This window comes from Pleurodeles waltl, chromosome 5 (assembly GCF_031143425.1).
Source record: "Pleurodeles waltl isolate 20211129_DDA chromosome 5, aPleWal1.hap1.20221129, whole genome shotgun sequence".
Classification (NCBI taxonomy): domain Eukaryota; kingdom Metazoa; phylum Chordata; class Amphibia; order Caudata; family Salamandridae; genus Pleurodeles; species Pleurodeles waltl.
In genome coordinates, this window is record NC_090444.1 from 14,994,486 (window position 1) to 15,021,929 (window position 27,444).

General features: G+C 45.1%; 1 protein-coding gene across 6 annotated transcripts in view; it reads right to left on the minus strand.

The window, feature by feature from the left end:
- LOC138295275 (uncharacterized) overlaps positions 1-27,444 on the minus strand; it is a 304,183-nt gene that overhangs the window by 234,054 nt on the left and 42,685 nt on the right. For 4 of the 6 annotated variants that reach the window (XM_069233468.1, XM_069233467.1, XM_069233469.1 and 1 more), the window contains exons 3-6: positions 21,650-21,820; positions 20,361-20,531; positions 10,481-10,651; positions 5,785-5,955 (exon numbers count right to left, since the gene is read on the minus strand). In XM_069233468.1, the coding sequence (XP_069089569.1) occupies positions 5,785-5,955; positions 10,481-10,651; positions 20,361-20,531; positions 21,650-21,820 (684 nt within the window). Of the gene's footprint in view, positions 1-5,784; positions 5,956-10,480; positions 10,652-13,149; positions 13,271-20,360; positions 20,532-21,649; positions 21,821-27,444 lie in introns of all 6 variants that reach the window. The other 2 variants (XM_069233470.1, XM_069233471.1) reach the window with 1 other exon arrangement.

Consider the following 27,444-nt stretch of genomic DNA (forward strand, 5'->3'; position numbering starts at 1 on the left):
GAGGGCTCTCACTCAAGAGGGCTCTCACTGAAGGGGTGCCTCACTGAAAAGGGCTCTCACTGAATAGTCCTCCCACTGAAGAGGGGTCACTGCAGAGGGCTCCCACTGAAGAGGCCTCCCACTGAAGAGGCCTCTCACTGAAGAGCCCTCTCACTGATAAAGCCTCTCACTGATGAGCCTCTCACTAAAGTTGGCTCTCACTGATGGCTCCTCTCATTGAAAAGGGCTCTCTCTGAAGAGGACTCTCACTGAAAAGGCCTCTCACTGAAGAAGACTGTCACTGAAGAGGCCTCTAACTGGAGAGGGCTCTCACTGAAGAGAGCTCTCACTGATGACTTCCTTCACTAAAGAGGGCTCTCACTGAAGAGGGCTGTCACTGAAAAGGCCTCTCATTGAAGAGGCCTCTCACCGAAGTGGGCTGTAAATGTAAATGAAGAGGTCTCTCACTGAAGAGGGCTCTCACTGATGACTCCTCTCACTGTAGAGGGCTATCACTGAAGAGGCCTCTCACTAAAGAGGGCTCTAACTGAAGAGGGCACTCACTACGAGGCCTCTCATTGAAGAGGCCTCCCACCGAAGAGGGCTGTAAATTAAGAGGTCTCTCACTGAAGAGGGCTCTCACTGATGACTCCTCTCACTGAAGAGGGCTATCACTGAAGAGGCCTCTCACTAAAGAGGGCTCTCACTAAAGAGGGCTCTCACAGAAGAGGCCTCTCACTGAAGAGGGTTCTCACTGAAGAGGGTTCTTGCTGATGAGGCCTCTCATTGGAGAGTCCTCTCATTGAAGAGGGCTCTCAGTGAAGAGTGCTCTCACTAAAGAGAGATCTCACTGAAGAGGACTCTCACTGAAGAGCCTCTTGCTAAAGAGGGCTCTCACTGAAGAGGGCTCTCACTAAAAAGGGATATCACTGAAGAGGCCTCTCACTAAGGAGGCCTTTCATTAAAGAGGGCTCTCACTGAAGAGTCCTCTCACTCAAAAGGGCTCTCAGTGAAGAGTGAACTCACTGAAGAGGGCTCTCAGTGAAGAGTCTCTCACTAAGGAGTGAGCTGACTGATGATATCCCTCACTGCAGAGGACTCTCACTGAAAAAGGCTGTCACTTGAGAGGGCTCTTACTGAAGAGAGCTCACTGAGGAGGCCTCAAGGAAGAGGGCTCTCAGAAGGGGCCTTGCACTGAAGAGGACTCACTGAAGAGGGTTCTCACTGAAAAGGCCCCTCATTGAAGAGGGCTCTCACTGAAAAGGCCTCTCACTGAGGAAGGATTTCACTGAAGAGGGCTCTCAACGAAGAGGCCTCTCACTGAAGAAGGATCATTGAAGAAGGCTTTCACTGAAGAATGCTCTCACTGAAGGAGCTGCTCACTGAAGGGGACTCCCAAAGGGGACACCCACTGAAGAGGGTGGGATCACTGAAGAAGCATATCACTGAAGAGGGCTCACTGAAGAGGGATCATTGGAGAAGGCCTCTCACCGAGGAGGCCTCTCACTTTAGAGGGTTCTCAATGAAGAAGGCTCTCACTGACTAGGGCTGTCACTGAAAATGGCTCTCACTGAAGAGTGCTCTTATTAAAGAGACTCTCTCTAAAGAGGACTTTCACTGATCACTCGTCTCACTGACGAGGCCTCTTACTGAAAAGGCCTATCAATGAAGGGGGCACTGTCTGAACAGGGCTCTCACTGAAGAGGGCTGTCACTGAAGAATGTCTCACTGATGACCACTCTTACTGAAGAGGCCTCTCACTGAAGGGGACTCTCACTGAAGAATGTTCTCATTGAAGAGGCCTCTCAGTGAAGAGGGCTCTCACTGAAGAGACCTCTCACAGAAGATGGCTCTCACTGAATGGGTATCTCATGGCTCCCACTAAAGAGGGATCTCGACGTAGAGGCCTCTCTCTGAAGAGCCTCTCACTGAAGACTCTTCTCGCTGAAGAGGGCTCTCACTAATGACTCTGCTCACTGAAGAAGGCTCTCACTGATGAGCCTCTAACTGAAGAGGGTTCTCATTGAAGAGGACTACCAGGGCTCTCACTAAAGAGGACTTCCACAGAAGAGGACTCTCACTTAAGAGCACACTCAGAAAAGGACACTCAGAAGAGGACTCCCACTGAAGAAGGCTCTCACTGAAGAGGACACTCAGAAAAGGGCCCTAAGAAGTTGGCTCTCATTGAAGGGGGCTGCAACTGAAGAGGTCTCTCACTGAAGAGACCTCTCACTGAAGATGGCTCCCACTGAAAACACCCCTCACTTAAGAGGACTCTCACTTAGGGGGACTCTCAGAAGAGGGCTCTTGATGAAGAGAGTTCTCACTGATGACTCCTCTCACTGAAGAGGGCTCTCACTGAAGAGGGTTTTCACTGAAGAGGCATCTCATTGAAGAAGGCTCTCACTGAAGAGGGCTCTCACTGAAGAGGTCTCCCAGGTCTCTCACTGAAGAGGGTTTTTACTGAAGAGGGCTCTCATTGAAGAGGGCTCCCACTGAAAACGTCTCTCACTTAAGAGGGATCTCAGAAGAGGGCTCTCACTGAAGATGGCTGTCACTGATGACTCCTCTCACTGAAGTGGTCTCTCACTGAAGTGGTCTCTCACTGAAGAGACCTCACTGAAGAGGGCTCTCACTGAAGAAGGATGTCACTGATGACTCCTCTCACTGAAGAGGACTTTCACTGAAGAGGCCTCTCAAGGAAGAGAGCTCTCACTGAAGAGGCCTCTCACTGAGGGTGGTTTTTAACCATGGAGAACAGAGACCACAGGGTCACTCCAAGGATGGCAGTCCCTGCACCATTTGCTGACAGAATCAGGAGGGGGTGGAGCAGACCCACCACACGGGTGTGTAAAGGACTTTTGTCTTTATTCTAGGTCCAGCAGTGACCAGGCAGATGTTATATGCTCCAGCAGGGGTTTAAATGTATTACAGACTGTTCAGTTCTTATGGAACACTTACCGATACATCCGCATTGCATGTGTCACCCCGCAAGCGGGCTCATCAAGTATGCAGGCTCCTCACGCAAGCGGGCTCATCAGGCAAGCAGTCTCATCACCATGCATGCAGGCTCATCAAGTATGCAGGCTCCTCACACAAACAGGCTCAGCACACATGCAGGCGAACCATGCAAGCAGGCTCCTCATGCAAGCAGGTTCATCACACAAGCAGGCTCATCCAGTAAGCAGACTCATCATCACGCATGCAGGCTCCTCACGCAAGCAGGCTCATCACACATGCAGAAACATCACCACACATGCAGACTCATCACGCATGCAGGCTCACCACGCATGCAGGCCCACCTCGCAAGCAGGCTCATCACACATGCAGGCTCATCACGCAAGCAAAAACATCACTACACATGCAGGCTCATCACACATGCAGGCTCATCACGAAAGCAGGCTCATCACACACAAGCAGGCACAGCACACATGCAGGCTAACCACGCAAGCAGGTTCATCAAGCAAGCTAGCTCATCATGCATGCAGAAACATCACCACTCATGCAGGCTCATCACACATGCAGGCTCATCACACACGAGCAGGCTCAGCACACATGCAGGCTCACTACGCAAGCAGGTTCATCATGCAAGCTAACTCATAACGCATGCAGGCTCATCACAACACATGCAGGCTCATCACACATGCAGGCTCATCACGCAAGCAGGCTCATCACGCAAGCAGGCTCACCTCGCAAGCAGGCTTATCACACACAAGCAGGCTCAGCACACATGCAAGCTCACACGCAAGCAGGTTCATCATTCAAACAGGCTCATCACACAAGCTGGATCACCAGGCAACCAGGCTCATCACACATGCAGACTCACCCTGGAAGCTGGCTCATCACACACTGAGACTCATCACCACGCATTCAGGCTCCTCACGCATGCAGGCTCCTCACACATGCAGGCTCATCACGCAAGCAGGCTCACCACACATGCAGGCTCACCACTCAAGTAGGCTCATCACAAAGCAGATTCATCACACATGCAGGCTCATCACGCATGCAGGCAGACTCATCACGCAAGCAGGCTCATCACGCATGCAGGCTCATCACGCAAGCAGGCTCATCATGCCTGCAGGTACCTCAAGCGTGCAGGCACCTCACGCATGCAGGCTCATCACACAAGCAGGCTCATCATGCATGCAGGCTCATCATCCCTGCAGGCACTTCAAGCGTGCAGGCACAAGACGCATGCAGGATCATCTTGCATGCAGGCTCATTACGCATGCTTGCATCTCATGCATTCAGGTTCATCAAACAAGCAGGCTTATCAAGCATGTAGATTCATCACGCCAGCAGGCCCAGCATGCAAGCAGGCCCATCACACATGCAGGATCATCACGCAAGCAGGCTCATCAAGCATGCAGGCTCATCACAAAAGCAGGCTCATCACACCTACAGGCACCTCAAGCATTCGGGCACCTCACGCATGCAGGCTCATCATGCAAGCAGGATCATCATACAAGCAGGCTCAGCACACATGCTGGCTCCTCACACAAGCAGGCTCACCATGCATGCAGGCTCATCACACAAGCAAACTTATGAGGCAAGCAGGCTCATCACTCAACGGGGCTCACCACGCATGCAGGCTCATCATTCATGCAGGCTCATCACACAAGCAGGCTCCTCATGCATGCAGGCTCATCACACAAGCAGGCTCAGCACACAAAAAGGCTCAGCACAAAAGCAGATTGACCAGACAAGCAGGCTCATCACACATGCAGACTCACCCCGTAAGCAGGCTCATCACACATGAAGGCTCATCATGCATGCAGGCACCTCATGCATGCAGGCTCCTCACGCATGTAGGCTCCTGACACAAGGAGGCTCCACACACACTAGCAGGCTCCTCACACAAGCAGGCTTACCACACATCTAGGCTCACCACACATGCATGCTCACCATGCAAGCAGGCTCATTATGCATGCAGGCTTATCACACAAGCAGGCTCATCACACAATCAGGCTCATCACACAATCAGGCTCATCACACACGCTGGCTCATTACACACGCAGGCACCTCACGCATGCAGGTTCATCACACAAGCAGGCTCATTACGCATGCAGGCTCATCACGCACGCAGGCACCTCACGCATGCAGGTTCATCACACAAGCAGGCTCGTTACGCATGCAGGCTCATCACAAATGAAGGCTTATCATGCAAGCAGGCTCATCACACAAGTAGGCTCCTCATACATGGAGGCTCAACAGGCAAGTAAGTTCATCATGCATGTAGGCTCATCATACAAACAGGCTCACCACACAAGCAGGCTCATCATGCAAGCAGGCTCACTGAGCAAGCAGGCTCCTCACATAAGCAGGCTCATCAGGCAAGCAAGCTCATCACGCATGCAGGCTCATCATGCATGTAGGCTCATCACACAAACAGGCTCACCACACAAACAGGCTCGTCAGGCAAGCAGTCTCATCATGCATGCAGGCTCATCATGCATGCAGGCTCATCATGCATGTAGGCTCATCACACAAACAGGCTCACCACATGCAGGCTCATCACGCAAGTAGGCTCATCACACAAGGAGGCTCCTCACACAAGCAGGCTCATCAGGCATGCAGGCTCATCACACAAGCCGCTCATCACGCAAGCAGGCACATCGCAGTTCGAGGCTCAGTACACAATACCCAGCATAACACGTTACCTTTCACATACAAACACAGTGTACTCCAGAACCAGCAGAGACATTACTCTGCACGAAGGCCCTACCTGGTGGGGAATGGAAGCAAGGCGTGGGGCGTGACATACCAGATGCACATAGGAAGAGGTATAAAACAGAAGGCACTCACTCCAGCTTCTGTAAGGTGCAGCCTGGATGCTTCAGTCCTTCACACAGCAGTCTGACTCCAGAGTCCCCCAGAGTGTTCCCATCCAGGATCAAGTCTGTTAGAGAACTATTTGCTTTAAGGAGGGTGGAGAGGTCTGCACAGCAGTCACCTGTAAGCGAGCATCTCCACAGGCTGCAGGAAACAGACAGATCAGTGAAGCACAAGTTAGAGAGACACATCACAGCAAGTGTTTATTTTCACCAACCCTCACTTCCTACTGAAACCAACCTACATGGTCAAGACTCTCCCTGTGCCAATGCACAGCTCTCAAAGAGTAATGTCGACCAGAACTATTGCCAAATCATTTTTACCATCTCCTAATCTTCTTAATTATCGATGCATGCTTTTTTGTTGACACGTTTGAAACACATGATCACCTTTTATAACAAATTTTCAAATGGACAAGGAAGAAAGCTGGAACATCTACAGACACTGGCTGCTCCAGTGATTGGAAAACTGAGGGCAGAAGTTCTAGTTTAGATGACTTGTTGAGTGTGGTTGGAAGGCAGCGCCCTGTCCTAGTGTGTTTTCACCACATCAGGATCTGCTCCCTAGAGGTACTGTTCTTTTGTCTGGGCCTCCAGCTTAGATTTGGGATCCTCAAAGTTTGTGAAGAAGTTTGTTAGTCAGGAAGTCAGCACAATGGATGAATACAACCATGGTCACAGAGAAGGGCACTCTAATCACTGCCACACGCCAGGGCTCCTGAAAATGATATCTGCCTACTTTTGATTCCATCTCATCCCTTCGCCTCCTGCCTCCTTGTGTCCCTCTTGTAGGTTATTTTATCATTCCTGAGAATATGTTTCTCATCTTCCTTCTTTCTCCCTCTGCTGCCTTTCTCTCTCTTACTCTAAGACAAATTCTGACAACACAGAGTGTGAGTGTTTAAACTTGTTATTTTATCAGTACAACCTTCAGAGGGAAGATAAAGTTTATTTTTATTTTCAGAGTGAAAGAATGTTGATAGTCAATGGTAATTATTAAAACATAAATAGCTGGTTAGATTCACATTCAAAAGTATGGGGAACAGTCCTGGAGAAATTCCTTCAAGGCAGTAAACATTTATCCTATTCACAAAGCTAGATGTAGTCGTAAACATAAAAGGTACCTTATTTACGTCTACCAGGAATTCACATTTACGAAGGAAGAGACCTCCATTGTGGCTGCAGGGAACTCTCACTCGTAAAGCCCATGCAAGAGATGGGAAGTGGGTCTTCCAAGGTGTAGGTTGCCTTGGAAGTTTACAAATGCCCATAAAGATGGACCTTCGTAAGCATTCTCAAAATGTTCTCTGGCCCTTGTCTACCCTGGAGTGTGTCCTAATTGTACTCCAGCACAGGGCAGGTGTAACTCCAATTCTAGGGTGAGAAGGGGAATGGATCACCCACAGATTTGCTGAACGTGTAAAAGAAGAGCTTTCTCCTTAGGGAAAAATATTTTTCCACAAAGAAGAAAAAAACATTTAAAAAATGGATTTATACACATCATTCTTTTTCCCCTCTGCAGAGCTGTCTGCTATGGAGATCCCCATAAAGATGGAATAAGACCTCAATGGAAAATTCACATGACCTTCCCATGAGTATACTTGGAAACCTTTGTGAATCCCAGAAAGCTGAAAAGTCACATCCAAGGGAAGGCAGAATTCTGTGCCCAGATGTTTTCAACTTTGTTTATGAATGGAGCCCATTGTGCGTATATAAAGAGAGGGTGACTATGCTTATAAGAGGCTTCTCCTTGCAAAGAAAGCTTACGTTTGGGCATACATTACTTGGGAGTGCTTGAAGAACTGCTTCAAGGTTGGTACAAGTGTCCTTTTTATTCCCACAATCGTTGGCTGTATGGCCTGCTTCCTGGTCATGTGACCTCTTCCACCAATCACAGTTTTGCTGCGGTGCAGTGGCTCTTTCCCAATAAAAGAGACCTTGGTTTGGGCATAAAATCCTTGTGGTTTAGGCCACCCTTTTTGTTGACTTCACAGTGCAGATAGATTGTAAGGTGGAGTGACCCCCTTTGAAGGTCTGGGTGGCCCTCTAAGCCTCGGGGGTCCCCCTGTGCCGCAGGGGCTGAAGGGGCATTTCTTCCACCTCTTTTACGCCCTTGTTTTTAAGAGGGAGGGAAGATGTATGCTGGCACTCTGTATACATACCAGTCACTGCACTTATTTTCAAAATGCCTTGTGTCACAAGTTGTTTTTTTGGGTGGGGTGTCCAGGAACCAGGCTCTGCAGTGCAGGGTGCACATTCAAAGAAACATAGGTTTTCGCCTGTTAGGCATAAGGGAGTGAACTGAATACAGCATACTGTGACACACCAAGGACACAGGGGTGTAGTTTCCGTTGGAGCAGCAGGGGCAATGGTACCGGGGCTCAGAGACCTGGGGGCCCTACTGAACCCTGACTATTGCTGTATTTCATCATTCAAATAGCAGCCAGGGGCCTGTTTCTCATCATTGCACTAGGCCCATGACACCCTGGCTATGCTACTATAAGGACGTCATTCAACCTTTCTCATCCAGTGCTTAATCTGTAAACTAATAACCACTAGGGCCCAAACTTTTACTCAGAAACTGCACAAAGGCTGCATAGTCTTGTTCCCCCTCAAGCATCTAATCTCTCACCAGACACTCCCTGCCCTTCAAGCTCACACCTTCACGTTATTTTTTCATTCCTGTTTTCTCCCTTTGTCACTTTTTTCCTGTCTTTTGCTTCCTCCTTCTGTCACCCTTTAGTGTTTTTCTCTCTCTTGTTCTGGGTCAAAGTTTGATGAGGAAAAATAAGTCCTAGTGGCCAAATATAAGTGCAGATGGGCCCCACTAGCAATCACCAGCTCAAATTAAGCACTATTCTCTCCCCCTCCAGGTTTTCTTACACTTCCTGGGGAACCCCACAAGTGACTGGGAGAAGTAAAAGGATACGTGTCAGGTAAACATGGCAGGACTAGGCAAGGAGGGGGTTGCAGAGGAAAGGAAACTTGAGTAGAGAGAGACTTTTTTCAGACCGTGTTTTCTGATATGATACTAATTAGAGAGATTCCAATAAAATACATTTTCTTAGGTTAATAACATATATCAGGTACCCCCTGCAGCAGAAGAAATAGCAGTCTGCGAAAAATCTAATCTTGAAAAAAAAATTACAAAATCTGTAACAAATTATTTTCATTTATTCATAACAGATGGAGTAATTCTGGGAAGGAATGTTGTGCATGAAAGTCCAAAGGTATGGGAAAAGGAGGAGAAAGGAGGTGGTTCAGAATATTGGTGAAAGGAAACATGAAGTATATTGTGGGCCACAGCAGCTTAGAGGTAAAGGAACAAGGGAAAAACATCATCAATGCATAAATATCCTTACAATTGATGGAATATATTTATAAAGGTGCCAATAGGTTTGGACCCTGAAACATGGTGGGAAGGAACACTCAGGAATGTGTAACTTAAGTGTCAGAATTCAATATTGTACCAGATGCTCATTTTTGAGAGTCAGGTTAGAAATGTGAGGATTATCAAAAGAGAAATTGTATTTTGAGAGGAAGGTTAATCATTAGATTTGTTGTATGCTGTTAACACCGGCTTGCCTGGTGCAAGTGTTATAGTAAAAGGTAAAGGACTTGTTTTGTAGAAGTGAAATGTTGATGTGAAGTACATAAGTTAGGAGTGTACTATATATATGCAAGACACTTTTTAACTAGAGGTTACTAGTTTGCATAAAATGGGGAGATAATTTAGGGAAAACTTTAAATGGTTGGCTACTATGGTGATTGCAAGAAAACCTGGAACTGGAATAAGAATGTGTGTAGATTTGAGAGATTTAAAGATGTAAAGATGTAGACTGCTCTCTAGCTAATTTAATCAATATGCAGTATGCCCTTGAAAATGGTGTATGCATCACCTCTTTAGGTATTTCATGCCTGTATAATCAATTAGTGCAGCAGGCATGATCTAAACATTTAACATCATTCTAAAAACCACATGGAGCTTTCCGATTTTGTCTGCATGCCAGTCCGATGGCATTCACATCCAGCAGTTTCCAGAGACACTCTGAAGTGTAACATTCTGGCCACTAGATTCAGAGTTTGGTCAATAAGACATTTTTGAACATATGAATGAACTTTAAAAAACCATGGGCCTTGTACAGCACTATTTAAGATTTATATGTTAATTTTGTAAGTAAATGGATGTGCTCTGTAAATGGTTGAAGAACAACTAACTTTAAGTGGAACAACTTCAAGAAGTGCTAAAGATCTGAGTCATGAAATATCTAATGTGCTGACACTGAACTTATTCTATATAAACCTAAACATGTACTACTATTCAAATACAACAACCTCCCCAGAGTTGAAGAGTGATGTCCAGGGCCACCTCTTCAAGATCCCTTGAAGAGGTGATTGTGCCTGCAACATCTTTACAGTAATAGGTCAAGAATGAAAACCCCAAACACAAGAGAGTGCATAGAGAGAGGGCCCACATCATACCCCTGGCCTCACTAAAATGCACTGATGAGTCTCCACAAACAAATCGCTACCAGTGATCACGTTAAAAGTAACATCTGCTGTTTTATCAATAAATAGCGAGAGGAATTAAACACATTATAAAACATGCATAGTTATTATTGTGGTCAATGTACATTAAAATGCTCAATACAGAAGTAACGTCTACTTACTTTAGTTTCTTCAGCTTGCAGCTCGGGTGTACCAGCCCTCCACAAAGCAGCTTCATGCCAGAGTCTGTCAGCTCATTCTCACCCAGGTTTAGTTCTGTGAGACTCTGATTAATGCTGAAGGCGGAGGCCAGATCTGCACAGCATGTAGCAGTGACGGTGCAATGTAGAATCCTTTAGGAGAAGAGTATAGACATGGGTGAAGAAAACCATGCACTAGGTCCCTGTCAGAACGTGTGAAGGTGCAAATGAAGGTGACCTCCTCCACACCAGAGGAGATTAGATGCATTCTCGGTCTCTCTGTCTTCTGGAAAGCTTTCAAACATTCCTATTCTGCTAAAACATCTGGTCTGGATTGATGCTAGTACTTAGTCTCTCTTTTAGAGTTTTCTAGCGCTATATAAATTAGATATTACATTCAGTGTTTTTGAATATGTGAAGATATAGGGACAAGGCATTATCAACTGTGTGTGTGATGTGCAAGTCTGTGAGTGAGTGTATGAGCATCCTGTCTCCACAGAGAGGCAACAGAGGCGTGTGCCCCAAGCCCCATCCACTGGCAGCCATTGCCCTACTTAAAGGCAGATGTGTGTCTCTTAAATAGAGATGTGGTATGGCGGAAGAGATACCTTTGAGCAGTATTTCAAAGTATTGCATTTTTTGGTTATCAGCTACATGAAAGAGGACACAGGGGCCTTAACCACATTTTGCAGGGGTCCCCGATCTTGTGTTACATTACTTCCTACTGTCAGCCCTCTCTGTGCCTAGGCAATGCCGGACTCTGCCCAGATATACATGTGGTTGTGCTTTATGTACCAATGAGCAGCCCTGAAGATCTTCTGCAGCCATCTGGGGCTGCCTTACCTGCATATGTGATGAAGGGAGCCCCAGGCTTGTGGAAAAAAATATCTGACAACTGGCTTTGTCAGTGGCCCATCGAGCAATGCTTTTTTGTCTGCATGGGCAACCCACCATGCCCCAACCCCACAGAACAACTATTTGAGGCATCTGCCTGGAGAGTGCAGATGTGAGGTGAGACTAGAGTCAGGGAACTACGGTGGTATCACCGAACACTAGACGCATGCAGGGACTCTGTTACAAGCACAGCAAGCTGTGCACCAGGGTCTCCCACCCCAGAGCAGGCAGTGGCGGTGCACAGAGAGCCATGTACACTTTTAGAGGTGACTGAGCCCTGCAAAGCTCCACTCTTATGTCTCACTCTGGCTCAGCCCTTGCCCCATAGGCACTGATGAGCTCAAACAGAGCCGAGTCAGGCATTCTAGACACTGTCCCGCTAGTCCCCTACCCCAGTGTTTGCAAGACAAAACTGCTAAAATTGCTGGTGCAGTGGCTTTAGAATAAAATTTAAAAGCTTGCCTTTTTGGAATGTTTCCACAGAAATAGAACAGACACGATGATAGAACATGTATATCTGAAGCCACGCAGCACTTTCCACACATGTCCTGGAACACTTCTTAATCAACGAGCAAACTCTGTGGTATCCATTATAGGTAACACAGTACTGGCCTGGTGGTAAATATACATGCAAATTCACCATTACCCTGTGGTAAATCCACACCAGCACTGTGCAATTACAAGTTAAACACCATGGAAGGGAACTACCTTTGAGTTCAGATTTACCTGCCTTAAAGCCAGACGGAGATCCCATTATTGTGTGCTTAATGCATACATTTGACAGCTGCTCTGAGCAGGGGGTAAATGTATGTTCTAGCCTCTGGGTGGGATGGGGAGAACGCAGGGTGTAGGGAACAGCAGTGGGAAGAGTGAGATACAATCTGGGACTGGGGAGCATTGTATGTTGCCCATGTCAGAAAAAAAACAGGAAATAGGCGTGGCTGCTGCTGCAGAGAAAGCCTTGTGGTAATTTGTTCCAGTCAAAATTACAGGATATAAAAATCAGGGCTGGAGTCCCAACACCAGGGTAAATCAGGTGCAGCAACACCAGCTCGCTCACAGTAATTCCACTCCACCTGACTCCTAATCAGGGCCTGTGTGGCCTCCACAACCTCTTTTGTTTTCTTTCTTTTGTTAATTCTTATTTGTGCTCATGGGGGTGGTGAGTCTCTCCTTAAAATCTTTTTGTTTGTCAACTAAATCCCAAATAATGCTATTCAGGACATAAGGGTCCAGAATTACTTTGATCCTTTGGAGTGGAACAGTCAGCAAAAGAATAGTATTTTTTTAGGTTTCATCTGAGGCAGTGCATGTCATTTTGCTTGGTGCCACCTTCCACCCTCCTCCCTCTGTCTGTCGTCTTTGTACCCCTACCACCCTACTTTCAATGTCCTGCCCATTAACCTTCCCATTTGCCACAAAAAAATTACTAAAGCCAACTAGCTCTCGCATACAAGTGAATTTGGCTTTGTCAATGTTTTTCAGACATGTTGCATAGCAGTGTGGGCTGCTGTGCAAGTTGGCTGAAAGTAACAAAAAAGCACTTTGACGTAGTCAATGCTGACCACGTCATAGCATGTTTTTTTCTTTACTTTAAGTCATATTGTACAACATCCCATGCTTCTGTGCAATAAGTCTAAAAACTTTTACAAAGCCAATACATCTCAAACCGTTGGAATTTTTTGCCATAAATGATCTGAAGATAGGAGGAAACCTCTTTCCCTAAGATGATATTCATAAACTAACTTGGTTCTCACCCGAAGGAAGAGAGAGAAACAAGGTTGATCACCAGATGATAATTGGCACTTGGAGACGCAAGGTATCAGGAGGGGAGCTGACCTCTGTGGTGATCGCCATCTAGTGACCGCTCTTGTGAAGCTGAAGCTCAGAAAAACAGAAAGCAGAACATTAGAATGACAGCACTTCAATGTCACAAATTTACAGACCCCAAGACCATGGAGGCATTTGTCTTACGAATCAAAAACAGGTTCCAACTCCTAGAAAACATAGAATGTCAATCTGAGTCAGCTGCAGACACAGTCAACAAGGAATGGAAACAGATCTCTTCAATATATGTGAATATGTGTGAAGAGAAGTCAAACATGTTGGGGACCAAGACAAGGAAAAGAAAAGAATGGATCAGACAAGACACATGGCAAGCTATTGAAAACAGGAGGACAGCTAAAAAAAAAAAGAAACTCAAGGAGGCCAAATCTGAGAGTCTGCAGGAGAAGTACCAGCAACGGTACATAGAAGCAAACATAGCAGCCAAAAGAAAAACAAGAGCAGACAAGCAGGTGTACCTTGATAACCTTACCAGCCAAGGAGAGGAGACCTCCATCAGAGAAGGCCAGGTCAAGGTCTTAAAGATCACGAAGACAGACAGTAGTAAATCTCGTACAACATAAAATACTGCTGTCATGGAAAGGAAAGAAGACTGTGCACAACAGAAAGAAAACAGGAAGCTTGTTGGGCCGAGCCCTTCAAAGAAGCCTTGAACAAACTAGTACCAACAAGCAAGGCGAACATCCAAGAAGCAGAGACAGACTTGGATGTGAACACCACCACAGAAACATGAAACAGTGACGTCCTTCCGATCTCTCAAGAATGGAAAGCTCCTGCCCAAGACAACCTGAATGCAGAAATATTCAAGGCAGATCCTGAAACACCAGCCAAGATCATCCAGCCACTGCTTACAGAGATTTGGAAGGGAAAGAAAGTACCAGATGGCTGGAACAATGACATCATCACCAAAATCCCAAAGAAGGGAGCATTAACCAACTGTAACAACTGGTGCGTATTCACCCTTTTGTCAATCCCAAGTAAAATCCTGGCGAAAATCATTATACAGCACATTTCTGATGCTGTGGACAAGGGATTAAGAAAAGACCAGGCTAGGTTCTGCAAGAGCAGAGTGTGTGTTCTTCAGATCTGTACTCTATGGATGATAATAGAGCAGAGCACGGAGTGGCAGAGACAACTATACGAGAACTTCACTGATTTTGAGAAAGCATTTGACGGTATCCACCGCAATCAATTAATCAATCAAGGAATTTGTAAAGTGCACTACTCACCTGCGAGGGTCTCAAGGCGCTGAGGAGGGGGGATGCTGCTATTGCTAGAAAAGCCAGGTCTTGAGACGTCACCTGATGGTAAGGAGGTACTTGGTCTGGCGCAGGTGGGTGGGAAGAGTTGCAACAGCTGCAACAAACTTTGGTGTAGATTGAGAGCCTACGGCAGCCCAAAAGGGATACGTCTCATCAAGTGCTTCAATGATACGTCTACCTGCAAGATTGGATATAGTTACTAAAGCTTTGCAGTCAAGACCGGTGTGTGGCAGGGATGCATGTTGTCAGCATTGCCTAGTCATGGACTGGGTGATGCGACACGCAACTGAAGACCAGCCAGAGGCATCGGAAGACTTTGACTATGCAGATGGGCTAGCCTTGCTCTCTCATACACACCAGCATAAGAGGGAAAAGATGCTTCACCTCAACATCTATGCACAGCAAGTGGGCCCGAAGATCAACACAAAGCAATCAGAAGTCATGCCACTCAACAGCCTAAACCCTTCATCAATCAAGGTGGATGGAGAGGACGAAGCCATGACCGAAGGGTTCACCTACTGAGGTAGAACTATCAGACATGATGAAGGGGCAGGCAGTGACATCAGGAGCAGACTGAACAAGGACAGGAGTGCCTTCAGGATGCTGAACAATGTGGGTAGGACATCTCAGTATAGCACCAACACCAAGCTGAGGCGTTACTAGAGCTGCATTCTGTCCACACTCTTCTATAGATCAGAAAACGTGTGGATAGTAAAGAGCAACATCACCAACCTGCATGCCACAGCAGTAACCTGAGAAGAACCTTGCTCATTTCTTGCCACGAATCATCTCCAACAAGGAACTGCTCAGCAGATGCAAGCAAGAGAGCATGGACACTATCATTTATCAGAAAAGCACAAGGCTCCATCACAAGAGCATCTCTCCACTGGACCCCAATAGGCAGAAGGAAGAAAGGCAGCAAAAGAACAGTTTACCTGGTGGCGAACTGTGGAGATGGAAATAAAGGCCGTGAACCAGAGCTGGGACGCTGTACAGAAACGTGCTGAAGACACAGAGAAGTGAAGGTCCTTCACTGCTGCCCCACATGCCAGGCAACATAATGGGCAGTAAGTTAGTATTAGTATGAAATCACGTGTTTCGGGTTCTCCTTATGAATATATTTTCTTATAGGAGTAGAGGGATCACTAGGGAAGCTGAATCCCTCCTCATCCCTTTAAGAAAAAAGCACTGGTCCTTGGTAAAGATGACCCAGAAATGCTTTTATTTCCCTATAGGTTTTTTATATATTTTTAAAAAAGACAGTCCCAGCATCACAGGGAGCACCGCAGAAAGTAAAGTAAAACATACTCTGTGTCTTACAAAAAGGGATCCAGGCACCACACTAACCACCACCCCTTTATAACAGATTTCAAGCAAAAGAACTGCTGTCCTCAAGAGACTGCAGTAGTGGAGGCCCCAAGCAACCATCTCTAAGCATCCTCTAAACCTTGTGCTGATGCTCAATGGAGCCCAGCACTCCACGACATAGAAATTCAAACTTAATGGGATCTGCACCACCTCACCTGGAAGGACTCGCTGCCCTACATCAAGCATTGAATGGCAGTCCCTGCACTACTGGTGCGCTCTGCCACACAATGGGTGCGCGTCCTGATCTACCCCTCTAGACAAGATGCTTCGTGTCAGATCACGGACACTGCTCACACGGCTCTCTTTAGAGGCTAACCCCATGATCGTGGGATCCAAGATGTGGCATGCTTTTAAAGAACTACTCAAAAATTAATAACAAGCCTCTACAGCACTATAAAGAAAAACAGAAAACCAGAGAATAAGACAGTGAGGCCCCTGCATATGAAATGATAGCAACCATAAATCAAACCAATAGAAAACATTAGGATAAGGAGGGTGCCAAAGTAATTTCCCACCCTGTTTGAGTAATGGAAATAGCAATCAAGGAGACACTGGAAGAAGAAATGGGACTTGGGTTACTTGGGGGGGTATACCAGGATCTAAAGGAATAGAAAACTGCTGCTGAAGGATAATGACAGAGTGAGTAGGACTAAGGGCCTTATTTAGATATTGGCGGATGAGTTATTCCGTCACAAAGGTGACTGATATTCCATCCACCAAAATCGAAATCTCATAGGAAATAATTGGGTTTAGATTTCGGCGGAAGGGATATCTGTCATCACTGTGAAGGAGTAACCCACCCACCAATATCTAAATTGGGCACCTAAATCTCAATAGTAAGGAAAGGGAAGAGGAGGGTGATGAGGAGGTAATAGAGAGGTAATGAACTATTGTTCTTCAACATCCCTGATCCAACTAAACCATAATCTCCTCTATGCATCCACCAACAGATGTTAATGCCCTTTGTAGTGCAAGACCACCGCTAAGTGCAGCATTTCTTGTCAAAGGCTCCATTATTCTCAGACAGGCCAGAGAGATGGGTTAAGTGTGCTTGAAGTTTTCATCATTTGTCAATGTCTTTCTGAACCAACTGTAAATCATAGGCCACTTAAAGGTGTTGTGTTTTAAATGACCCCACCATCCCACGTGTACCGAGACAACTTGACATTATAGCCCCAACAGTACGAGACCTCACCAGTGGCGTAGCAAGGGTGCCATGGTCCCCGGTGCAAAATGGGCTATCACTATTGGTTGGTGTTAGAAATGGTGTCTCTGTTTGGCTCTGTCTGTCTGCACTCTGCCCAAGCAGGGATCCTCACTCTAGTCACGTTAATGGAGATACACACTTTGAATAACCCCTGTTCACCCCCTTGGTAGCTTGGCACAAGCAGTCAGGCTTATCTCAAAGGCAAAGTGTAAAGTATTTGTTGCAACACACACACAGTAATACAGTAAAACCACTACAAAATGGACACCACACCAGTTTAGGAAAATAGCTAATATTTATCTAAATCAAACAAGGCCAAAACAACAAAAATCCAACACATGAATTTTTAAATTAAAAAGAGTCGTACTCCATAGAAAATAATGGATGTGTTTATGTTACACAAAGTACCTGGTTTGCATCAAAAATAAAGCCGCACAGGCAAGAGCTGGAAAAGTCAGTGATGCGTTGATTCCTTACTTGCAAGTGAGACCGTGCGAAGTTTCTTCTCTGGTCAGGTAGGCGATGCATCGTTTTTCTCTCCCGCAAGAAAGCAATGCGTCGATTTCCAGACAGGCACCTGATTTTGACGTCCAGTGATGATGCGTGTGAAATCCGGCCGCACAATGACGAGAATCTGCGCTGTGTGGGGTTTGCGTTGTTTTCAACTGCTGCATGTGAGTGTTGCGTCATTTCTCCAGGCGCGATGAAGGTGAAGCGTTGATTTCCCAGCCGCGATGCAGGTGGTGCGTCGGATTTTCAGCTGCGATGCAGGTGGTGCATGGTTTTTACAGCCGCATTGCAGGTGGCGTGTCAAAACTTTGCCCACCTGTGAGTGGATTTCAGTCTTTGTTCCAACAGCTTCACCTTTCTAGGGTCCATGGACTGGATAGGGCACCACCTGTCAGGGTAGGAGTCGCAGCAGAGAGTCCAGGTGCTGACAGAGGACGTCTTTGATAGCTCTGAGACTTCAACACAGGAGGCAAGCTCAGTTCAAGCCCTTGGAGACACTTCACAAGCAGAAATTTACCACAAAGTCCAGTCTTTGTCCTCTTTCAGGCAGAAGCAGCAACTGCAGGCCAACCCAGCAAAGCACAGTCACAGGCAAAAGGGCAGTACTCCTCCTCCAGCTGTTCTCCTTGACAGAGGTTCCTTTTGAGTCAAGAAGTGATCTATAAATCTAGGGTTTGGGGTCCACTACATATACCTCTTTCTGCCTTTGAAGTTGGCAAACTTCAAAGGAAAGTCTCTGTTGTTGACAAGATCCTTCCAGACACACACCAGGGGGTTGGAGACTGAATTGTGTGAGGGCAGGCACAGCCCATTCAGGTGTAAGTGTCAGCTCCTCCCTCTACTCTAGCCCAGATGACCCATCAGGATATTCAGACTACACCCCAGCTCCCTTTGTGTCACTGTCTAGTGGAGATTCACAAACAGCCCAACTGTCAGTCTGACCCAGACAGGGAATACTCAAGCAGGCAAAGTCACAGAATGGTCTAAGCAAGAAAATGCCCCCTCTCTAAAAGTGGCACTTACGAACTGACACTCTAAAAACCAACTTTACCAAAAGTTGTATTTTTATATTGTGAGTTCAGAGACATCAAACTCCAATCTCGATCTGCTCCCAAAGAGAAACTGCACTTACAAGTTATTTAAAGGCATCCCCCATGTTAACCTATGAGAGAGATAGGCCTTGCAACAGTTAAAAATGAATTTGGCAGTATTTCACTGTTATGACATGTATATACACACCGGCCCATGTCCTACCTTTAACATGCACTGCACCCTGCCCAATGGGCTACCTAGGCTACCTAAGGCCTACCTTAGGGGTGCCTTACATGTATAAAAAGTAAAGGTTAAAACTGCGCACACAGACACTGCAGTAGCAGGTCTGAGTCATGTTTACAGGGCTACTCATGTGGGTGGCACAATCAGTGCTGCCGGCCTACTGGTAGCATTTGATTTACAGGCCCTGGCACCTCTAGTGCATTTTACTAGGGACTTACTGGTAAATCAAATATGCCAATCATGGCAAAGCCAATGACACATACAATTTATCCAGAGAGCACTTGCACTTTAGCACTGGCAGCAGTGATGGTAAAGTGCCCTGAGTACCAAAACCAGCAAAAACAAAGTCCAACACACAGTCAAAACATAGGAAACAGGCAAAAAAGACAGGGGAGACCATGCGAAGGATGCCAGGTCTAACAGTTGGGTGGTAAAATACCACCACTATTTGGGTGCAATGGGCCCACAACACCTCTAGGACCTGGTGCCTTTGCACCTGCTGCACGATTAATAGTTATGCCCGATCCTCACTCAGTTGATATATATGCGCTGTGGACAAAAAAAAAAACATTTCAATTAATAACAAGTCTACTATACCTTTAGAAATTAAGAGACTGCTGGCTGGGATTCAGGTCTCTCTGGTGACACCTGATACTTTTCGGTAATTTAGATGCTCTATTACAAAAATGTTTCTTGTACCACAGCCACAACACCTGCTTCAAACAAGGTCCATGTGATCTCATGGATTATCCACAAATCGTAGTGATCGCTATTTCTGGGGGACCCATCTCACCTCTGAAGTTCCAGAATTTAGGGGCCCATTTGACAAAGGTCATTAATACCTAAAGGCATTGTATTACGGATTATCCATGGTGGAACATCAACTGGTTATAATATCATCACCCAATGATTGAAACCAAAATATCGAGGAGGTAAGTGCACAGAGGATGGCATGGATTTACTATTCTCAACTCTACATCTACGTACCTACATACATTTGTCATCAAGGTACATAGATGTGGAGTTAGGTGCAGAAAATCAATACAAACTTACTTGTCAATATTTTGCTCATCAATATTCTGGTTAAGATATTTTGACAACTCAATATTCCATCCTCAATATTTTGAATCCAAAAACACAATGTTCATAGAGCATAAAAGGGGTCTCTCAATACCCAGTAGTAAGAAGGTGCTTGTGCCCTTAACAAAGATGGCCACCTAAGAGACACACCCATCAGAAATAAAATGACTGTAATGTGTAGTTGGATTGACTAGAGTGAAAAAGAGACATTTACTGGCCCAATACCAAAGATCACCGTGCCTGACCCAAGTTTTGATCCAGTGGTAATTGTTTACATTCCAGATAACTGTCAATTTTTTCCATGAAAGGAGATTTGCAATAGAAAACAAGTCACAAATGTAATTGACAGATATCTGACATTTGATTAAAGATGCTCTCTACAATTTCAGATATAATTAGATCATATTTTGTGATTACTTACTGTAGGTTTTGGAGTCTGCAGCCGGAGTGTTTCAGCCCTTCACACAGCTCCCTTACCCCAGACTTCAACAGGACATTGCCGTTCAGGTTGAGCTCTGTGAGAGAAAGGCTGGAGCTGAGAGCAGAGGAGAGGCCCCTCCAGTGAAGCTCTGTGAGACAGCAGTCACTCAGGCTAGAAGTGGACAAAGAAAATCAGACATCAAGGAACTCAGTGGTAAATCACCACTTTACTTCAGAATGTTGTACTTGTTTTAGCAAATGAGAATGGCAAAATAATGAGCAACTTCATGCTGTCTCCTGATGAAGATGTAGGTTGAGATATGCCATTTCTTTTTTTTGACAAGCCATTCACCACTCTCTCAGTTTATACAAGTTACTCCCTCTGTTAAGGAATACCTCCTCTCTCTTTCTATTGTGGTCTGACAATCCCTCTACCAGGGGAAGCAGCAGTCCTACCCAGAATGGAGCATTCAAGTCCAGCCAATGGGATACTTCAGACATTCTCCCTCAGGACTCATTCCTTTTGGTGTAACCATTTGTCATTCCTCTGTGCATGTAGTGAAGTACCTCATCCCCTTGCCTGGAGGGTGTTGCCTCCCCAGCATCTGTACTGGAATCCCTCAGGAATTGCAGTTTAAGCTGCTCTACAAAGAGAATCACTGCCGCCCACCGTACAGCCATCCATAACCCATATGTGGACAGCACTGCACCGTGCACCGGTACTGGTGAACATATGAAAGCGTCTGGACAGTAATAATCGACTGAGGTCAGTGACTGTACGTATGCAGCTCCCTTCCCTCTACACTGTACTACTGTTTCCTATAACAGGGATAATGTAGTAGCTACGTGAGATCAATGGAGCTCTCTTGTGGCTAAGGGTCCAAACTGCTGGGACGGAAGTTACTTCAACAAGCCCAAGCAGGTGGGGGTCATAGCAGATCAAGGCAATGGCCGCCTCGAAGTAGAGGTCTTTCCAAAGGCGGTGACATATCTGGAGGAGTGTCTCAGTACTAGGGATCCAGCAGGGCAGAGCACTGGGATAAGAGTAGTGAAGCAACTTATTTTCTTTGTAGTGGAGCAGTTACTGGGGCTGATTTATAATTGTGATCTTCTAGCGTTCAGGGTAGCGGGTCACTATGTTGCACGGAATATGTCAGATGACAAAAATATTGTGCTCGATATATCGATTACCACTATATTCTCAAGGATGGGCTCCTTCCATGACAGGAGAGGGAAAGACAAGAACAAGATACACACTTGTTGAGTTCATTTCACATCTGCAGTACTTACTCTAAGCTCTTTATTGTGCAGGATGGATGCTTCAGTTCTTCCCACAACTGCGTGACTCCTGAAACTCCCAGATCATTACCACTGATGTCCAGCTCTGTAAGAGTCTGAGATTTACCCACGACAGAGGTGAGCTCTCCAAAGCCCAAGCCTACGAGATCACATTGGATTAACCTGAAAGAGGCAATAGTACACAGGTATCTTTCAGAATATCATCCAATAGAGATGGCAAATAGCAATGAAAAGTGAATCAAAATCTTGAAGAAATTGTTTGTGTTTCCAAAATGGTTTGTACAGCTTAAACAGTGAACACTATGACTATCACAAGAGAACCATCTGCACCACACAGATATCTCAGCATGCTTCTCCTCATCATGCATCATGCTAAGGAAGGGGTAGTCAATGCATCAGCGCCTCATAAGGTACAAAGTGAGAGTATGTGGGTATGACAAAGTGGAAAGTGTGTGATTGGAGACTGAGAGAGGAACTTGTGAGGGTAGGAAAGAAGGTTATATGGCTCTGTGAAAGGGAAAAAAACCTGTCACTGTGGTTAGGAACTCATATCAGTGGCTCTTGGGCTGGAAAGAGTAGACAGGGAACGTGGCCCACTGGAACATAGACTTTCATCAGCCTGGCAAGCAAAGTCTGAAGCACTCCTCTGAGGCGAGACAAATAAACTGCATCCCTTTTTTCCATCTTGTGTGACTGCACTATCTTTCTTCAATTTAGCCACTTTAATAAGCAGTGAAACTGTAGACTTGTCTTTACCAATGAAGCCAGGTAATTGTTTTCTCACCATATCACCTTTTTTGATGTCACTAATTTTAACTTTGTGCTGTGAGTCATAGCACTTCTTTGACTTAACCTGATTTGTTTCGTATTAAGTCACACCATATTTTGTTCTTTTCAAAGGTGATCCTTTGGATATTTCTTTGTCAACCACCATGGCCATGCTTGTTATATGGGATGTGTGCCTCTAAGAAGAACAAATGGGCTTGTGCCAGTGGTTGCATGGGGACTTATTGTATATGCCAATAACCCATACTCAAGTAGCAGTTGGATCACTCAACCTGCCTATACGATTGTGGGTCATACAGTGCAGAAATGATAACACTGATATGGTATGTTTCGAGGAAAGTTTTCATCTTTTCAAAAAGCATTGCACACCATTCTCTGTGACTACATGTTCAGAAACTCACTCCTTGCTAAATGCTTCAGATAAGAAGTTAATAATAGATTTGGTAGTAGGATTTTCCATAAATTTGACCTCATCCCACTTGGAATGATAAATTAAATTAGGACCAAATCAAACTTGAATTATACGTTTTGTAACGCCAACAGCTATTTCTAGGAGTGTCTCGTCACGAGGATCAAAACAACCGGAGAGTAAAAGTAACCACATCACAATCTGAAGAGCTAAGTCTTAAAAAAATTTCAAAAGGCCAGGCCAGCTTCTAAGCATTGGTGAAAATGTTGACTGCTCCCACAAATGTCCTGGGCTAACCTTTACCATGAACTCTTAGGCTTTTGAAGAAGGTCCATAAGAAGGAATGAAGTAGGACACGTTTTGTCACTTATAGCACATACATCACATTGCTTGACCCACACACTGGCTCAATGGTCATTTTGGGCAACCAAAGATTTGTTCTCATCAGACATTTTAATTTAGACATGCCCACTATGTCTAAATAGTGATAGCTATAATGCCCACTTTTAAGTTTTGCCCTTATCACCTCTGAATAACACATCAACAAGATTAGGTTTATGAGCAACATAGCAGCAGGACCTTAGTTGTCATAGGTGCACAACCTTCAGCAAAGTACTATATTGAGGTCTTCTCACTTTAGTCATCCATGGCAAACCATTTTCTGAAATGCTGCAGGATGACTGATCAACTACTTCATGTACTGCAGAAACTACACCAATCTTATTTAGCTTAGAACGCTTGTTACGTGGAGGACATAGAGGTAAGCACAATTATTCTTCCCGATAATATATGTGACTTAAAAATGATACTCTTGGAGCACAGGGCACATGTGGGCAATGTGAACGGATGCTCTTACCCAGGCCCTGAAGATAAAATACTCATTAAGGGTTTGTGATCAGTACATGCCGTAAACTTACACCCCCAAACATGGGGCCTGATTTAGATATTGGTGGACGGGTTACTATGTCACAACGGTGACAGATTTCCATCCGTCCAAATCTAATCCTATAATATTTCTGCGGACAGGATATCTGTCACTGCTGTGACGGAGTAACCTGTCCACCACTATCTAAATCAGGCTTATAGTGATTAAACTGGCTTAGAGCCCAAGCTTGAGCTAGCCCGTCTTTTGTAATAACTGCATAGCGACATTCTCTATCACATAATGTTCTTGACGCAAATGCTACATTCCATTCAGAATGTCGTCCACATTTCAAAAGTACATCTACTAAACCATCAGAGGTAGCGTCTACAGCGATGATGCATTGTTCATACTCCTTAAATGGTTTTAGCGTGGGAGCAGACACTATTGCTTGTTTAATAGCTTTGGAAGCGTCTGGTGGCGATCACCCCACTCAAATTTCTTGCCATTTCTTAATAATTCTCTGAATGGACCCATTTTGGTTGCGAAAAATGGATATGACACTTTATCAAACCAACTATATACAAGCAAAAATAAACTGTGAGCAGATAATGCTCATATCGTAGGATGTTTACGATACTACAGTGTGGGAAGTGTACAGTGTGGGTATGTGTAAAATGCAATACTAGCAAAGAGAAATATGTTTCCCAAGGCAGCCTGTACATAATGCTTAAAGATTGCTTCATTGATATATGTATGTGTATATGTGTATATATTACCTACTGGCAGTCGCCAGTAGGTAGTTATAGTTAGGACCGTGTTTCCATTGAAAAAGCGTTTTTTGACTTGCCTATATCTTTGGAGTTGTTTGACAAATCTTCACAAAAGTTTCCAGAAAGAGTGTTCCCGAGAATATTGTTGTACATGGGAAGTGTGGAATCGCATTTCCCTGGGACCCATTTTGGGCCTGTTGGGCCCTGTGATACCCAATGACAACTAGGCCTGTTTCTGTTGAACAACTAATGACCTGTATCAACTATGGTTACTGATATTTTACTGTTGCTCGGAATGCATTATGTTGCAGGGATTGCTATTATAAAAGCCTCCATGAAATATCATCACATGCTAGCTGCAGCAATATTTCTTTAGAAATGTACCATCCTGTGTAGGTGGCGTTCTCAGATCAGTAGAAAATTGTATTTATGCAATATTAGACACATAGGACATATTCTGTAATTTCCTTGTCTATGCTTTATTTTACTATATATGGTGCGTTATGAAGAATTAACAGTAACACCTCCAGCAATGTTGAAGAAATAAGCATACGTCAATGTAAGAACTTCTTTGCGGTTTAATACCATAAAAGATCATGTATTACTTCCTTCTTCAGACTGTTCGTGCTTGATCTTCCAGGCTGTTCAGTCTCCGTGTGCACGTAATAAGTTACTTTATCTTAACTCAAGAGCAGGCTGGTCTTTGGTTTCTGAGCAGAGCTGAGCTGATTTCGCTTCCACAGAAGTTTCGGGGTGATCCCTCAAACAGGGACCAAGAAAAGGAGGGGGGGGCAAAAAAAGTGTGTTTCCCATTATAATTCCTAAAGAGAATTTAGACACTACTACAGCCCGATCCGCTGGACGGAATTACACCAAGTTTGGCACAAGGGTAGGTTTGCTCCAGAAAGAGTGATTTTTGGTATTCGGTGTAAATCTGTTCAGAACGTTTTAAGATAATAAAAGAAAAATAAATATAAATATATAGAGGTGCACAAGATTCATGAATAATAACCCCTGAAGCTCTGGTGCTGGGGTCCCAGAGGAACCTCCACCCACCACTTCAAAAAAGCATATTTTTTTAAGCCTTGGCGGATCCAGCAAAAATAAAGAAAAAAAAAACATGTGCTTGTTTAAGTAAAGCCAGGTCCCGAGGGCATGTTGAAATAAAGGAGAGGCCATCCTTCTAGGGCATTTTTATGCCCTGGGGACTGCCACCTTCCTGGGGCTTTAATCTTAATGAGGGCGGGCGGTGGCACAGCCCCCCCCCCACAGCCCCACGGACAGCCACCTTCCTGGGGCTTTAATGATAATTACGGGGATGCGCAGCCCTCCTCACGGCCGCAGGGACCGCCACCTTCCTGGGGCTTTAGTCTTAATGAGTGAGGGGGGCTACCCTGCAACCCCAGGGACCACCATCTCCCTGGGGCTACTTCACGTTGGAGGGGGCTGTGCAGCCCCTCCAGGAGCCAATGATGGCCCTGGGGACCGCAACCCGCCAGGGCTGGCCCCTGCTATGCCCCGGGATACCCATCCTCAGGACATAGCTGCTTGCTCTCACTTGGCGAGAGCTTTGATAGCTCCCACCAAGTCAGAGCAAACATGCCACTTTCTGCAAGTGTGAGCTGTCAAACAGCTCATGCTTGCAGAAAGTGGAGTTTTCATTTGTTTCCCTTCACGCACCTATACGTGCAGGGAAACAGATGAAAACTTTCCTCTCGTAAGCAGTGAGCTACTATTTTAAGGCAGCTCCCTGCTTGCGGGAGCCATGGCAGCTCCTGCAGGATGCAGGTTTTTTGTTAAAATTACCACAGGTGCCACGCCACAGCTTAATTTCCGTTTCTCTCACACTGCGGTTGCCCCAACCGTCACCCCAATTTCCTTGCACATTCCATAGCCCAATGGAATGTCATTGCATCACAATATAACTCAAATGTCTGCATTAGGCAGCTCAACCATTCAACATTGACTACTACACAGTAATTCACAAAAAAATACACAAACAAATACACACCAAACAAATACTTGAATTACTAATGATATCATTATTTTATATTGAAAATTTATGTAAAAATCAAAACAATTTAATGCATCTTGGCGACTAACTTTTCAATATTTGGTTTTATTTAGGAAAGCTGAATCCTCAAATCAGAGTCTACATTTCCCAAGCGATTTCTGTTTCAATTTTTTAGGTAGGTAAGACACGAGAAAGCTTTTTCACATAAACATGTCGGGTGGGGAGGACGTAAAACCATAAGGACCTCTCATGTTTCCATAACTTCTCTATCACATGTAATTCATTTATTTTATAGCGCCTTGCATACCAGTGTAGGGTGTTGTAGCACTTTACAGGGGACTAGAAGGTGTAGGACTCACGTCATCCTCACTGATAAGTATTTTCTAAGAGTGCTTGTTCTGTAGAAGCACAAACTCAGGATTCAGAACATTACACAGTGGTTAGCATTGACTTTAATAATAATAATGTATTTCTACGCAAGCAAACTTATTTTAGCAGCATAAGGATAATGAAAGGTGGAACAAAAAACAAACTTTCTAATTTGTGCCATCCAGTTTGCATGCAGCTCTTTGATGGCAGTTCATAGCTCACTGTGCTATATTACGATTCTAACTTAACTGCACAGGAACAAAAGAATCTCTGTGACAAAAGCAGTAACTCACTGTGCTATCCATTTAAAATAATTTTCTTTGCATGATACATGTTCTCTGCATCAGGCATATTAAACATTTGCACTACCTTAGATAAGTTAAAAGTGCCACTAGACAAAACACCCATCTCTCTCCAGCAGGTACATTAATCACCAGAGTTTTCACCCAAAAGCTACTGGTTGTACAAGGAACTTTGAAGTGCTTTTACAACTGCTGCACAAATAAAAACACGCACATGTTTCTGTCAGGCCCCAGTTGAAGTAGCACCTTTCTGTCATCCCAGGGAACCGCT